At 39.9% G+C, this 13,687-nt stretch overlaps 1 protein-coding gene across 1 annotated transcript; it reads right to left on the reverse strand.

The window, feature by feature from the left end:
* Positions 1-2,696: 2,696 nt before the first annotated feature.
* Positions 2,697-13,518, reverse strand: stk16 (serine/threonine kinase 16). The gene is made up of 8 exons (XM_088371901.1): positions 13,468-13,518; positions 12,481-12,600; positions 12,152-12,371; positions 11,939-12,072; positions 11,159-11,246; positions 10,581-10,709; positions 10,357-10,478; positions 2,697-9,823 (listed from the first exon to the last, which is right to left on the reverse strand). The coding sequence occupies exons 2-8, from the start codon at positions 12,564-12,566 to the stop codon at positions 9,685-9,687; spliced, it is 918 nt and encodes a 305-aa protein (XP_088228027.1). The 5' UTR covers positions 12,567-12,600; positions 13,468-13,518; the 3' UTR covers positions 2,697-9,684.
* Positions 13,519-13,687: the final 169 nt, after the last annotated feature.

Below are 13,687 nucleotides of genomic sequence, written 5' to 3' on the forward strand. Positions count from 1 at the left end.
AAATGATTGAATGTCACTTCTCTCAGTTAGGATTCCTGAAATGTATTCAACGCTTGCTTTGGGGGGTGTTAGCCTGTGCACCTAATTTTGTGGTTTAAAAAAAAAAAAAAAATCGACAAACTTCAAAAACGGCTGAACAAATACATTACCGCGGGTTTTGAGCTTATCTCAAGTAGGGAATTTCAACAATATGAGTTCTTTTTAAACCACAGCTTACCTGTTTATTTTTTCCCACCTTGAAAACAAAAGCTTCCTTTCAACATAATCTAGTACAGTGTGTGTTTTATGACGATTTAATGGGCCCTTCCATCTAACTGCCCCGCTTTACTACGGCATTCACAAGGGCCCCATTGTGCATTGATGTGGGCGATAGGTTATCGGTTACAGCCAAACGTCATTACTTTCACACTGCTATCTCTCCCATTGTCTTTACAGAGCATTATCTGGCCACTTACGAGAATATTCAGCATCATCAAGCGCTTTGAAAATATCCGCCAGAAGAAAAGTTGCGCTTCTTTACTTTTCAAATGTATGGTGGTGGTTCATTTAGCAACTTTGTAGAACATTTTTACACAATTAGGGTATTTATGACCAAAGACTATGTAAACTCTCAAGAGTGTAACTTTGAATTAGAAAAAAGTATGGCATTGAATTGTAAAACATCAAATATCAAGAGTTATGCTTTGAGAGAATTGTTGATGCCAAGTGCGTGAAGAGCCATACAGACGAGGAAACAAATTCAATTACGTCAAAGGCAAATCTTTTAGGCAAATTAATCTGTTTTTATGTTCAGTGAAGTGCCACCTGCCATCTCGTAATTTCTATTTGGAACGAGTCAATATTCCCAAACTGTGTAGGAATGGATTTGTCACTTGACATTGTCAATAGATTGATGGAGCCCCGTTTAGATTTGAAAATTTAGGACACCGTGGCAGATGTAAATCACAGCCCCGTGGTTTATTTTAATGCTTCTCAATTGATCAAAATGTCGCCAGGGGTGTGACAAAGTGCAATGAGCATTCTGCGACACGGCTCAGGTGCCCTTGAAATCATACCGCAAGAGTGACACAAGACACATCTTTAGCACATTTTTGTGACAGCATAAACAAATCTGTGAAAAGTATTGATGCCTTTATGGTTTTAATGCATCCTACGACGTATGAATTTGCCTTTGATATTGACAATATTTAAGCATTACACTTAAGCAGTGTGGCTTTTGAAGTTTTAAAAAAAGAGGCCGTGATATCTGTAGTGGTTTCACAAAAATCTCTCCCTTTTCGCTTCATGTTTTTTTCCCACTCTGTTTATTATATTTGTTCTATTTATGGCTACAAGGGTAAACAAGGTCAGAGACGCCATCTCTCTGTGTCAGTGTGCTAATTGGTTGGAAGAAACTGCCCCTCCTCCTGATAAGCAACAACCACTTCAGTACTAGTCAGCCTGTGATGTATAAGGGTCATTTTTGTATCATTTGATTAATAACGGTAAAGACGCTCCTAAATAAAGAAATTCAGTTGTCTATATTGGTAAATGTCTCCCATGCATAAAAAGCTCTGCGTAACATGCTATTATTGACAATTTAAGCCGCTGGGTCTTCACCTCGAGCCTAATAAACTCTGTCGGGTAGCTACAAGCCCAAAAATCACTGGACAATCATAATTCCAGCAAGTGCTGGCAATCAAAACATTGGTCATCTTTCGTACCGCTTATCGTCACAAGGGTCGGGAATCCCGAACTGGTCGCCAGCCAATTGCAAGGCACAACTAGCCAAACAACCATTCATACTCACATTCATACCTATGGGAAATTTGGAGTGCTTTTAAGATACTTTTGTTTTCAAATTGTTAAATGAATAAAAAAAATAACATTAATATTCATAGGTCTGGATTTATTGCTTGGCTCCTTTACTCAGTGGTATGCATCATGTTACTGATTTAAGGAATTATTATAATCATAGTGCACTTCATATTCTATATGTACAAATATATGTTTGCATCTACAATTAAAATATCAACATTAAGTGAATGATAATGCTAATATTGGCAAACTCATTCAATTTACGGTTAATGTCCTTTGGCGTCCTCCCTTTGTGTTTCCTCCTCCCTGAGCTGGTGCCTGTGTCACAGGCCTGACAAAGTAGCATTATGGAAATAAATTGTTCCATTAGATGCAGTGTGTTTTGTCATCAGGCCAACAACACTGGGTTATTAATGGACATGGCCTTCGCTTTGATTAAGTCGCAAGATTTATGTAAAAATACGCAGCGACATTTTCTTCATTGAGATAAACTTGCATGTGGCGACCTTATGAATGTCACTAAACACTAACGCATTTTGATCAAATTGGCTGCGTAATGGATATTCTTAATGTGCTTACATCAACTCGCCGAGACGTGCTCGATGAGAACGATGCATTACAATATAAAGTGAACAGCCGCTTTACCGTGGGTTTAATTCTGTGTGCCTCTGCTTCATCACAGATTTTCAAACAGTTGATTTTTCTTTTTAAATGGGTTTACACACTACACAGACAAGTCGAATTTAGAGTTGTGAGCCTTCTGTATAGTACCAGACATTTGGAAGAGATGCTGTGTAATTAATAGCAAAAACATGGCAACTAATCTCCGGTAATAATGATAGTCAAGGGTTCATTGTTGTATTATTTGATATGAAATCAATCGAGATCACGAGGTGACAAACATTTCTGAGGCTTTAATGATTTAGAATATGACCATAAAACAATTCTAACAAAAGGAAGTGTCAAACCAAATGTTTACAATAGATTATGGAGGGACAAGGGTTAAGAGTATTTTGAGATATAGTGTCGGGTCAAAAGTTGTGAGGGCTTTAACTGGTGCACCTGGTGCATTGCTGTGGACCGTGTAAGTGATCTGATTAACTCGATATGGGCAGTATACCAAAAGAATAAAAAAAAAAAAAAAATCAGCCTTTCATTCACATGCGAAATTTGTCCCCGCAATAAAATCAGTAAGTTTCTTCATCAGAACATTGTACAAGCTCTTTCATTATCACTTCCATGTCAGTCCTTGGCTCCTCTCTACTCTACCACACAAGCATATGTGTGTGTGTGTGTGTGTTTATATGCAAAAGTGTCACATATCCCGTTTATCAGGCCAGTTAACCTCTGGCAGCAAGTAGTAATCCTCTGCAGGTGACCAGAGGGGGGATGCAGGCACTTGCTCTAATTAAATCCACCCCCTCCACCAACCCACCCTTGCCTGCCCATTCCTCAGGCAACAGAGAAACACAGACCTTGCAACCCATTTGTTCTTTTGCCACATGGATCGGTTGCAGGTGGGCCGCCGCTTTCCATAAAAAGAACTAAACTCGTTTATTTTTGTATTGTTATTATTGCCGACTCATTAAGATAGGAGAGGAACAAACACGATTGAGCATCTCACATTCAAAGTATTTCGAGTAGGCAATACCGTTTGCATGGTTTAAATGAATATGGCTCACGATGATGACAAAAGATGATGCGGAAGATATATATTATATTTGTAAATAAATAATTTTGTCATCACAAGCCCTTTTTCATTGTTTTATAGTTGAAGGTTTCACAATGGCAAAAAATATAAATAAACAAAATTAGAATCAAAATTGCTGTTATGGGGTTGGGAAGAACAATGACACAAATATTTAACTTGGAGAGCCGTACTAAAGATTTTCAGACACAAAACGTTTTTTTGCATTTGCATTCTCTTTGCATACGTTCTCACGGTTAATGGCATACCTAAATAGTTCAAGCCTATTCCAAGATTTATCTTTTGAACTTTGACTATAACAATAACACTATAAAATACCAGCTCTGTAACAGGAGTGTGATGTTGATCTTGTAATATCCTTCCTGGATTAGCTTTACTTTGAGTTAAGAGTGCTTTAAGTATTTGCTTTTCCAGGACTGTTTAAGTAAACAACATACAGCATGATGATGATTTTTATCTTTCAAACGTGAACCTTTGAGCTGTTGACCTGTCGCAATCCAACCTATTTGCACTTGATGACCTTAATGCTGACTCAAAATAAAGGCGCCGTTGCTTCACCTGAGAAGTAATGACTCAAAGTGAATTAAGTGGCATTAATGTGCTTACAGTACGCGTTTGCTGTAGCGTGAAGGCGTGTTGTTGATTTTTGTGTGCCACTCCGGGTTCAAAAGAGGGTTAAGTGTATGACAATCTGTCTGCCTGCCATCATCAAAGCCAATTGTGTCACTAACGAAAGGTCAAGCAAGAGTGGCTCTGTGCATGTAAGCACAGATACCTAAAAATCTATTTTGTACATTTTCAATGAAGACCAAGTTAGTACGCCAGCCAATCTTGAGGCACATACAGATAGTTCGCTGTGGCGACCCCTGAGGGGAAAAGCCGAAAAGAAGATTTACACACAAACACATCACCTTACAAATTTTGAAGTGAGGAAGCCTTTTGAATTTAAGCAAAAATGTCCTCAACAAACAAAAGAATCCAGTTGCCTGGACTCAACCTATGCGTGTTTCATTTTATGGCCCTCACAACCTCAGTGTCACTGCATCCAATTGGCATAATTGAGCTGGGTCACATGATAGAGAGACCCATAATAATCAATGCAGGTGAAATAAAAAACAGCTCCCACTTATTACTTTTGTCCTTCTCCGCTGTCAATTTCAAAGCACCCCCCCGCACTCGCCCATCATTTTAACAGACTCGGAACGCTGTTTATTTGAAGAAAATGTTTGACACCTCAAGACGCGTGGAGGTGAAGGCAGGGGGAGGAGCTTGGGCGGAATACGAGCCGAGATAGATGAGATGTGACAGGCCCGCCACTCTTGTCATCAGCATGACACAGCTGTCACAGCCCTATTTCAGGAAAATTAAACGGCCTTACGGTAAACTGGCCCGCCGGTTGGGGGGGCGGGCTGCAGAGGCAGCCCACCGCCAAACGCGTGCATGAGAATGAAAACGCTTGTCGTATGCAGATGGCCTCTCCTCTTCTCCCCCCATCGTGTTGCCCTCCCTCAAGCGCCATCCTCTCTTATTGACATGGTAATGGATCCAAATTGATGAAGACACTTCACTCATTCAGTGACAAGTCTACTGGTGAGCTCCATAAACACGCCTCCTCATCCATCACTCATGAAGCTCCACCCTCTGGCGCCCGCTTGCCACTTGTCGGCCGGGGACGTGTCTAATCAGCTAATTTACCCTTCTTTGGTCACCATTAATGACGGTGCCACTACAGGATTAGCTTGTCATCTGATACTCTTAATCAGTGCTGATGAACTGCTCATCAAACTATTAGCCTGCTTTTGCCCTTGCCACGCTTAGCAAAAGGTTAAAGGCTTGCATTAAAAAACAATCTGCTGGGGTCACGCTTCTCTTTTTAATTGGCAACAATAGTTAGGATTATTGTTTATGAAGCACCGACGCAGAAGGGAAGCCTTTGCCGCACGACCTTGACTTCAACTAAATGACAAAAACTTAAGACGATTCACCATGGCGCCACATGGCCATCCAGGTAGACTGACTGAAAAACAGAGTAAATATAATCTTGTGACTGAAGTTTACATCCCTTGCATAGTTTGTGTTCCCAAACAATGTCGGATGGATTGCAATGAAGCCATATAAACATGTCAAAGGGCCTTTTTAAAGTCTGTTTTTTGCTTTCCTGTAGTTCCCTACCCAAGCGAGATGGCCGAGAAGAACTTGGAGGAAATATTACTTGAATTCTAAAAGTGAGGCTCATGCAGATTCCACACAAACACATAGTTACAGTCAAAGTAAAAGAATTGTTGTGCCTTGAAAAGAATCGGCAACATCCGACCTGTTCTGACCCTACCCGGCAAATAAAAAGTATCGATCCATCCGCCTCAACTACTACTTCAAGACTTATTGTTGAGGTCCATTCCGTCTAATCACTTGGCAAAAGAGTCTGGCGTCTAAATAAAGAAAGGAAGAATAAATAAATAAAAGCGTCTGTGGGCCAACGTGTTGCTCTCACCTTTGCAGATGAAATTACCCGAAAAGCTGTTACAAATCAATATAATCAATGCAATCAGCTAACTGACACGGGCAATCTCCTGCCAGTAAGTAAAATACCCCCGATGGAGATATTTCAATCTCCAGTGCCATAATTGCCCCCAAGGGTGACGTTAGGGTGCAGCATTTTGTACACTTAATTAAATTAGTGAGCGCAGTGGACAGGGTGGCTTGACGATCTCACGCAAAATGGATCGCTCTGGCCCTCAGCCAGTAATTAAGGCAATACCTTTCCTGATTACGCCAATCCCCCTTAATGAACTCATTATGCATTTTAACCCAAACACACTCATGAATTAATGAGCGAGAGGAAAGCGTCTGCATGGAGGGGAGGGAAAAAAACACATTGTAAATCAAGCACTCGGCGGTGTAGACGTAATGGCCATATTTCTCCCTCTTTCAGACGCAGCCAAGGGTAATTTAGACATGAGTGACAGCGCAAGTTCTGGGTCCTTGCAAATAAAACATTAAATAAATAGGATCTTTGATTTGGAGGAAACTTTAAAGAGGCTCGCATGACATTTCTTTGTGAATTGAATGTTGTGGGAAACTGAGACCACATGCATTTCTTGATTTAAAGAGGCTGGGTAGGACCGGTTCAGGACTGACCCATAATGCCTTGCTAATTGAATATCTCACTAATTGACTGGCAAATCAATAAACCCGGCGGATGGTTTACGGTGTGAGAGTTGGAGTCAAAAATGAAACGCAAATTCAGATTCACTGTGAAAAATCTCATTGAAATTGGCACTCAAATGAGGGCTGACCTTGCGCTTGCATTGCATGACATCATTTCTGCTAGCGGTTGATAGTGAAAAAAAATGTGGCGCCCCGGGGAGTCTGAGGTTCGTTTCGTGGGGGCACTCGGGGAAGATATCATCTGTGATATTATTTCAAGTGTAATGAATTCTAGGATTTGTAAATAAAAAAAGCACAGGCACTGTAAATGCAAGTTAGCATTTTTTTCATCCTTTTTTACGGCTGGTCATTTATGGCTAGTCATTTGTGTGTTTGTGCCTTGGAATGTAATCGAGGCAGCAGTGCAAGTGTGACATCTGACTGATCTGGGTGGATGTGAGGGTCATAAATCCAGCCGAGGGCAGCCAGTTTCATTTTTGCTGTCAGGGAATGTGCACACCAAAACAAATATAAGCGAGGTGAGTAATAAATGGGCACTATTCATTAAAGACGGAAGCAAAATGACAAAAATCCCGCATGATTTATCCTATATACCACCAATTCCAAAGTTGCCCAAATCTCTCTTTTTTTTCCATTTACTTTTAACGTAATTGATCTTATCATATGTTAACTGGACATTTTCCATCCCATATTGTTGGTCCGAAGTTTTATATATATAGCATATAATCAGCAATCAGTATATACACACGCACGCACGCACGCACGCACGCACGCACGCACGCACGCACGCAAGGACGCACGCACGGACGCACGCACGCACGCACGCACGCACGCACGCACGCACGCACGCACACACACACACACACACACATATTGAACAAAAATTCCAATTGCCTATTTGTTGCAAATGTTACATTTTCTAATATATATTTATATACACAGGCAAAACTGTTGGCACTCCATAAAAGAAAGGAAAAAAACTCACAAAGGTCATTGAAAAGAATTGAAGCTGAAAAGAGTGGAATTTGTTTTTGGGCAATTCACATCAACTCAGTGTTCAAACATGAAGCATACGCCGCACCTACTGTGAGGAGGAGGTTCAATTTTGTCCCTGGATTGCTTTGCTACATCCAGTACTGGCTGTCTCGAATTTGTACATGGTACAATGAAATCTGAAGACTATCCAGGCATTCTGGAGGGAAATGTGCTCGCCAAGGTCAGACAGAACAAAACACAGCTAAAAATAGCCAGACCAAAAACTGGAAACTGGCTCACGTGGAGTGGGCCAAAATACTTGGCAGTAGGTGAACCGAAATCCTGTGCTTGATTGTAGCATTCATTCACCTCAAAAGGTCGCGCAGCAACATATTAAGGGAACAAGCCAAACAGAAAACAAGAAGTACAACTTTCTGGCTATTTTTTCTCCCCTTTTTCTTAATGCAGTTGGACCATAAAAACAGAGCAATGCTTCATTAGCTCGTTTTCAGTAAAAGTTTATTTCTAATAACTTGTGTCAGTTTGTTAGTATTTCTTTCTTTTATGCAAGTGTACGAACAGTTTTGCCTGACTGTGTACTCATGTATTGGACGAAAATCACATTTTTCTGTGCAGTGGCCTTAACAATAAAGCTTTCCTTATTTTATTACTTTTTTTATGATATCCGAGAAATTGTACAATTGAAAAAATGACAAAAGCTATAACTTTTCACCAACAACATCATGACATTGTCATGACAATAATATTAAACATTCCCTTTCAAACACTGAGTGAACCAGAGTGTTAATTATTATTGAAATAATTAACTGAGTTTTAATTTACAAACAAGGTCAGGCTGTCACAGCAAATACAAAACATGATGTAAGCAGGAATTTAAAACCAAACACAAAAAAAGAGTACCATGAGAATCTAATAAGAGTGACTTAAAAAGACCCGATGAGGGCAAGCCCTGAGAGAACAAAAGTGTAAAAGTCACACATGAATGCAAGCCTAAATTTAACACCAATACAGAGGGAAATGTAGCTGTATGATTTCAGTTAATTGAGTAAAATTATCTCAAGTAATTATCAGAATAATTAAAAGGTTACTTTGTGATCAAGAATGTGAAAAAAAAAGTAATAACTTGCCAGTGATTATGTAGTGCCACCGTATGGTCACAAGCAGCATTGCAATAAGGCGCTGCTAATTCAGTGCAGTTGTAGGTGACTGATACCGTTAGTACTTGTGCAAACACGTTATATGGGGATGGCTGATGGTGTAGTGGTGCACTCGCCTGTCTTGCGTGCAGGCACCATGAGTTCAATTCCCACATATGACGGTGTGCATGTGTGTGCGAGTGTGTGACTTAAAAAAAAAAAAAACACACGTTACACACCAAAAGTGAACGTTTCAAATATTACTAAGGAATAACGACATTATCATGTGACATCTAATCTAGCCTCTTTCTTTTGGCACGGAATGTCAATCTCAATGTATTCCTTCACATGAACATTTGACAAACATTATAGGCCATAAAAATTTATTTCCACCCAACAGCTAAAATTTAAATCATAAAAAAAAAAAGCTTGATCTTGATGGGAAATTTGCTTATCTGCTCACCTATTATCAAGCTTTCTGATTTAATCAGTATCTAACAAGACAAATATTGATTATTGTTGAGCTACGGGGTAAGGATGCCTGCAAGCAGATTCCGACAATTTGTGGAAAATGTCTAACTCTCTCTGTGTTGAGTTTCTAGCTTGTAACTGCCTCATTTGAGCACATAAGGCACACAAGAACAATTTTTAAGATGAAAGAGTATAATGGAAAGCAAAAGCGGGGAATAGCGATTCTATTTACTATAAGTCAGTCATCTGACAAAATTCTAAGCTAATCAGTAAAGCGTTGTTTGTCAAGCAGCAAATCCTTCAAAAGTCAAAACGTCACCTTATTTCCCAAACTAAATATATTGCTGTGTTTTCACCCTTTTAAGGATTTCCATTTGTGAGATGTGTGTCCATGTGGGCAAAGTCCTTTCAGACGGTATTGGTTTGGGTGTTTGGACTGTAACTCTGTAGGTCCTGTACCTGCTCAAGTACCCAGCTGATGTTGGGTCTCTCTTGGGGGTTGGACACCATTATGGAGCTCAGCAGCAACTGCAGCCCCTCTGAGTAACTGGGGGAGAGACACACAAACCAGGAAAAATGAATGGGATGTGACATGTTGACACTTTAAACATTGCACTCCAAGTGGTGCCTTGAGGTAAGAGTGAGCGGACTTACAAGTTTCTCCGGGTACAAAACATCATTCGTCCGACTCTTTTGGTTTTGACCTTAAACTTGAGATATGAGATATGACTGCTGATTGGTGGCAATGAATCCAGTTCAACTTACTTCACAATAAATGTCTCACAAGAATCTGTTTAGCTCAATGCTAACATGTGTGGAAAACACCATTTAGCAATACTCAAGTGTATTCTTTGTCCTCTGTTAAAAATGATTAAAAGTACAGCATTTTACTCAAATTTGTCTGTTTATTTCTGCATGACGTCCCTTTTTTTTGGGGGGGGGGGGGGGGGGGGGCAGAGCTGGAAAGAATTATTGGCATTTACAACTATTTAAATGGGCAACAATGATTTGAGATATGAATGGAATCATTGTGTTGAGCTAACGATTAGAATCCCAGTGTTAACAGGAATGACAACTGACCTGCAGGGCTGTGGGAGGAGCAGAGGGTTCTGGACAGCCAAGGCAACGCTGTCGCCTCTCTGAAACACCATGTCGTAGGGTCCCTCCAGCACCATCATGCAGTATAGCACGCAGCCCAGTGACTGGATGAGTCCAGCCAAAAGCAAAATAAGGGAGAAGGTGTTTTTGACAATGTCACGGTGTAAATAAGATTCACTAATGAAAAGTAAAATATCCAGCTTTACCCAAATATCTGTGCGCTCGTCAATAACACAGTAGCTTTCCACATTGAAGAGCTCAGGTGCACGGTAGGAAATGGTGCATCGTTGTGCAGCCCAGTCCTGTAAAGTCATTGCTTCTCTGGATCCTTTGACCTGGAATTGAGTCCCAAATGTGAGAACAAAGTATTTGCAAAACTGCTGGACAGCTGCCCCTGAAGAGTGCGGACAGTCATAGCCATCTATGGGCTTGATTTACAAAAAGCTTACAAAAATACTGGCACAGGAGATGGAATACCACCTCTGAAAGGCAGCTGCAAACCAGCATGTGAAGGCCATCAACTATTAAATTAATCAACCATTTAGGCTCTTATTAAATCAGACCATATGTGAATTCTTCCCAAAACTTTTAAAACCAAAAATTTGTCATTAAAAACACACAACCCAATATTTTCAGTCAACACTGTTAAGCAAGCTACCCAATCCAACCAGTCTGTCAAGATGAGTCACAAAGCAGCTGACAGTATCTTAAAATACACACTTGAGGTTAAATTAAGTGTACTTTGGGATTGTCATAAATATTCTAAATGCTTGAAGACTCTTACCTCAATGCGGGCTGTGTTCATGGAACCCAGATCCATCAAGACGGGGCTGTCATCCTCATTCAAAAGCACGTTTGTAGGTTTAAGATCTCTGACCAAACACATTGAAGACATCAGTATATATGTCTTATTCATTTTGAGGCTGAAGAAAAAGTTACAGTGATACCTTGACCGAGGTGGCTACAGCTCAAGAAAAGTTCAATTCAAGACTTATTCATGAAATTTAAGGCGGACATCTTACCCATGTCCCATGTTGTGTCAAGTTGCTACAGAACATACAGTAAATAACATGTATATGCTGTTTAGTCCGGGCTAAAAGCACTTTTTGTTGGCTCCGCAATCAGTATTTTTCTTCTACGACTGTGAATTTATTTACATATTTGAGACGACGTATTAACAATAATAAAATCCTACTTATGATGTGTTGACATTTTTTAAGGTTGGTTTAAGACGATTGAAAGCCTTGACTTTATATTCATGGGTTCAAGCCATGGAAATCTTTTGAAGGATTTGCGGGGTCCCTGGAACACCAAATGGACAACGTGGTAAACGGCCAACCCCAGTGACTGCGGCTCCTGATATCACCACACCCCTTAAATGCATACGTCAACACACAAATGTACTACTCCAATGTGTGTGACTTTTAATTACACTTCATAAAACAAGTTAATTCCTTTACATACTATCAAATTATGTTTTAAAGATTTATATTTTACAATACTATGTGACTTTTCTGCATTTAAAACACAGAAAGAAAAAAAAAATGGTGTTCAGAGTTCTTACCGATGAGCATAACCTTTGTCATGGATTGCCTTGAGTCCTGAACAGATCCCGCGAAAGATTTTTAAAATCTTTTTCTCAGGCATGTAGCTCCCATTGTCTCGAAGCTTCTCCAGAACTGACCACAGGCTTCCCTTCTGGATTTTTTTTTTGCACACACAGACAGATAATATGAGCATCACACGTTTGATGGATGGCGAAGAAGAAGCAACTTACTCTTATATAAGGCAGAAGCAGCCAGGCTTCACTTTTCCCATTGCGCTCAATGAACGTGTGCGCCACAAGGCTCAGTATATTGGGGTGATTAAACATATGATGCATCTCCACTTCTGTCTGGGCCTCCAGGCGGCCTTCTCGATCATGACATAGAATCCTCTTCAGGGCATAGAAGCGACCATCTTTTACCCCCTCAACAAGGTCCACATAACTGAAACCACTGGAGGGAGGAATTAAGAAGAATTCAGCATTTTGTTGAAAGGTAACTTTCGTTAAAAAATAAATACATAAACAATATTAATGCTGATGTACCATACGTGCTATCTTACCCCTCGTCAAGTTTCTGCAAGAAGTAGTATTTTTTGTTATCAACAGTGATGGAGCCACGGGAGCAGATGCACATTGTCTGCCCCATCTTGACTGGAACATTATTTTATTCAAAAACTAGCCTGTGGAAATAAATAGAAAGCCCTTCAGAGGGATGGAAATGAAAACAATTTATTCAACTAAATTTTGCACAAGGATGACAATTGTGTTTTTGCAGTGGCCGGCAGTGCACTTGATACCTAGTACAGACGTAATTATCCAACTCTTAATACCGCCACCAACTACTACATTTGAATTATTAGAAACCATCAGGTATATCATCAGCAGAAATTCATCATCAATATTTATCTAATAAGATGACAATTATCTTGTGATGAAATACATAGGTCTCAACAGAGATATGTGTGCAGATGATTACAGATGTTTTTGCTCATTGAACTTGACTGGCTTTGACAAACCAATCAAAGAAAGAAAAATGCTGCTTTTATTGTGGAGCCAGGTAGCTGATTGTTTCACAAATCAGTCCTAATATAGTTTAAGTTACATCGACTAACACTTATGATCCTGAAGGCTTAAGACGATTTTTTTGCAGTCTAAACACTGGTGTTTTCCAAGTTAAGTTAAAACAAATATTAGTATTTTTATTATACGTATTTACATAACTTACCTTGGGACAGAGTCTACCAAACGTGACATAACGTGGCTAAAACTATCGGATCTGCACTGTATTACACGAATACGGTAAATTTTTTACCGTGTATTGCAGTTAAATGACAAAACAATGATTAGGACTCGGTGTATGTTTACAGATCTAAAATTGGAGTTACAGGACTGGGGACTAAATTCTCTCTGCTCAACACACTCATCTGACGTAAATATGGAGCAACCTTCACAAGACGCCAACATTATGAATTTTAAGAGGTTGTTGGTCATTTCTTTTGGAATACCTGCGTAAAATGATGCGCAAATATGGAGCAAGAGCAGCTTACCTGTTGGTGTACATCACCGGGCTTTCGCTTTTCCGGCTTGTGACGTCATGGACAGAAATCCTTCTTCTGCAATAAATAGAAGAGTGAACATGTGTACGAGCGCCAACACCAACCTAGACGGCCAAACTGTGTAACTGCATTTTAGGCGGTTTCAGCACCAGTTTGTGGAAAGCAATTTTATTGATCTCTGATATCCAGGACAAATAAAATTAATGCCATT

This window comes from Syngnathus floridae, chromosome 3 (genome assembly GCF_059516105.1).
Source record: "Syngnathus floridae isolate MCC-2025c chromosome 3, RoL_Sflo_1.0, whole genome shotgun sequence".
NCBI lineage: Eukaryota > Metazoa > Chordata > Actinopteri > Syngnathiformes > Syngnathidae > Syngnathus > Syngnathus floridae.

What these genes read in the sequence shown, in the direction of transcription:
- stk16 (XM_088371901.1), bottom strand. Translation starts at nt 12,566, where the DNA reads ATGGGGCAGACAATGTGCATCTGCTCCCGTGGCTCCATCACTGTTGAT. An exon ending in TTGCAGAAACTTGACGAGGG is followed by an intron (nt 12,372 to 12,480) that starts GTAAGATAGCAC and finishes TCCTCCCTCCAG; the next exon opens with TGGTTTCAGTTATGTGGACC. An exon ending in GACAAAGGTTATGCTCATCG is followed by an intron (nt 11,247 to 11,938) that starts GTAAGAACTCTG and finishes GTGTTTGGTCAG; the next exon opens with AGATCTTAAACCTACAAACG.